The following is a 2,235-nucleotide window of genomic DNA, read 5'->3' as shown; positions in this document are numbered from 1 at the left end:
TTTTAGTTTGGAAGTGATTAATAGAGTAAGTTTTACTGTATAGGCTTTTAGAGATCGTTATTTACTGGTGTTCACACTTTTCTACTTAATCAGTTATCGGTTGTTTAACATCGAGCCCACCGATAAATTCCAGTAGGTCTCTAAAAATAGCGTTAATTTTTATGGTTATTTGCATAAATTATTCAACTTTGTATGTAACAGATATTCATTCTTAATTGAAGTGTCCATATATTGTGTTTGTCAAGATTAAGTTTGAATTTTAATTTAAATGGTGATCTTTGCAACTAAACGTAAAAAAGTGTATTATTGATGATAATAATAATAACAAATCACAGTATGAATTATTATTATATTATTATTAAAAATAATGTATTTTTATTGTAGTATGATAATTATTTAGCTATCATTGTGTTAGAAATTCTAAATAAAATTTAAAAAACAGTTCTGCGGATCAGCTGTAGGACACTTAAACAAATACAAATAATCATTTTCGTTCATTGGGGGAAAAAACAATATCGGTTAATCTCTGCTGTAAATGGTGCACTAGTTTGCTTGTGTCAACACAATAATGTTAGGTAGCCCTTCAAATAACGGAGGCATTAGGATGCTGGCCCCCCCTGCACCCAATGATGACAGGCGGGTTGAGTTTGTGGCTCTCACGGCTGTTCACACTGAAAGAAGCGAGCCATCGACCCCAGAGCGCGGACACCCGTCTCACCGCACCGGCTTACTGGGCACACCGCTGCCGGTGCCACCGGGCCCGAGGGCGACCACTTCTGCCTCCAGCAAACGCTACAGAAAGTTACAGAACTGCCTGTACAACGTGCTGGAGAGACCCAGAGGATGGGCGTTCATCTATCATGCCTTCATGTAAGTCACCCACAATTTTGGGATGCACTTTTTTTTGTTTCGCATTCAGTTTTTGTTTTACAAAGTCTTAAGCTAAGCAAGAAGCATGTTGATAAATGACCTCAGAGAAACAGTTAATGAGTGCAACGTAATTTGCTCACACAAATGGCCCACCTGCCATGCGCTCACCTGGAGGTAGTGGCAGTCTCTAATTCTGAACAAGCTGAGTCGAGATATTTTCCTATTAGGTGACCCTTCCAATAGACCATATCATTTCAGCATCAGCCAAGATTGATTTTCATCTCTCACAATTGGATTAAATTCCCATGCTGCATTCTTTCAACAAATCAAGTTTGCTTGAATGGGAGAGCGCCCGTTTGACATTTACAGATGCATTGTATATGGCTTTAACTTGGTTGAAATCGTAAAATGCCTCGGGATGCTCTAATACAGCACATTATTAAATGTTTTATTCATTGTTGCTCATTGTGTTGCCATCTTAAAGGGCTGAGTATTTAGTAAGAGATGTAGAGCAAGTGCTCCACCATGCTAACTTTGACATTTGTTTATTCAAAGTTAGTTATTAGCCCACTTCTCTTTGGTTGAGAGTCCTGAATGGTCCCTATTCTAAAATAATCCACTATATCATTGTATTTGACTGGTCAGAATTTGTTCCCTGCAGGCAGGCACGTTAGAGGTCTTTTATAGATGTCTATGACTATGACTAGGTTTAGCCCTGTGCAAAGGAGGCAGGTGTTTGATGTCTTAAAGTGTTGAGCATTCCAATGTATTTCTTTCTTGTAATCTGATTTTTCTTAAGAAGGCCCTTTTTGACTCTTTTTATCCTCTGAATGAGTATTAAACCCAGAGTGAGTCATTAAAGCAGAGATAGATATCGCTTCCATTCTCTTACAGTTTGAGAGCAGAAGGGAGCTTATCAGAGTCTCTCATTCATCTCCCTCACTCAAAACCACAACACAGAATTAATTCGCTGATCTCCTAATGAGTGCTTTTTGTTTTCAGGCCCAATCTAATTGCAAATTCCAAAATAACTTGTAATCGCACAGCTTCAGGGTAAACAATTCAAGTTTGATTTAAAAATATATATATTTTGATTATTTGAACAAGTATGGTGTGCAAATTACATTATTCATCTTTTTGCACTTTAAAGTTAACATGATTTGCTGCTCTTTTTTTCACTTTTACTACTGTAACATGACGTACTTTCAAGTGAAACAGGATATTCAATGAGAAAAAATGTAGGGTGGGACTTGATTTTATCCACCATGATTAGCACGTGGAAAGTGGGTGTTGGATATCAGAATGGAGCCAGACAGAATGTGATTTTCCTAAAACAAGACCAGGGGCCGGGTTCACAAAAAAAAA

At 37.6% G+C, this 2,235-nt stretch overlaps 1 protein-coding gene across 1 annotated transcript in view; it reads left to right on the top strand.

The window, feature by feature from the left end:
- The first annotated feature begins 416 nt into the window (after positions 1-416).
- Positions 417-2,235, top strand: part of kcnq4 (potassium voltage-gated channel subfamily Q member 4) — a 47,578-nt gene continuing 45,759 nt past the window's right edge. The window contains exon 1 of the mRNA XM_016461942.1: positions 417-870. Coding sequence (XP_016317428.1) covers positions 569-870 — 302 coding nt within the window. The 5' untranslated portion in view covers positions 417-568. The remainder of the gene's footprint in view (positions 871-2,235) is intronic.

This window comes from Sinocyclocheilus anshuiensis, unplaced genomic scaffold, assembly GCF_001515605.1.
Source record: "Sinocyclocheilus anshuiensis isolate Anshui unplaced genomic scaffold, SAMN03320099.WGS_v1.1 scaffold253, whole genome shotgun sequence".
NCBI classification, from domain to species: domain Eukaryota; kingdom Metazoa; phylum Chordata; class Actinopteri; order Cypriniformes; family Cyprinidae; genus Sinocyclocheilus; species Sinocyclocheilus anshuiensis.
This window is presented reverse-complemented; position numbering and strand designations above follow the sequence as displayed.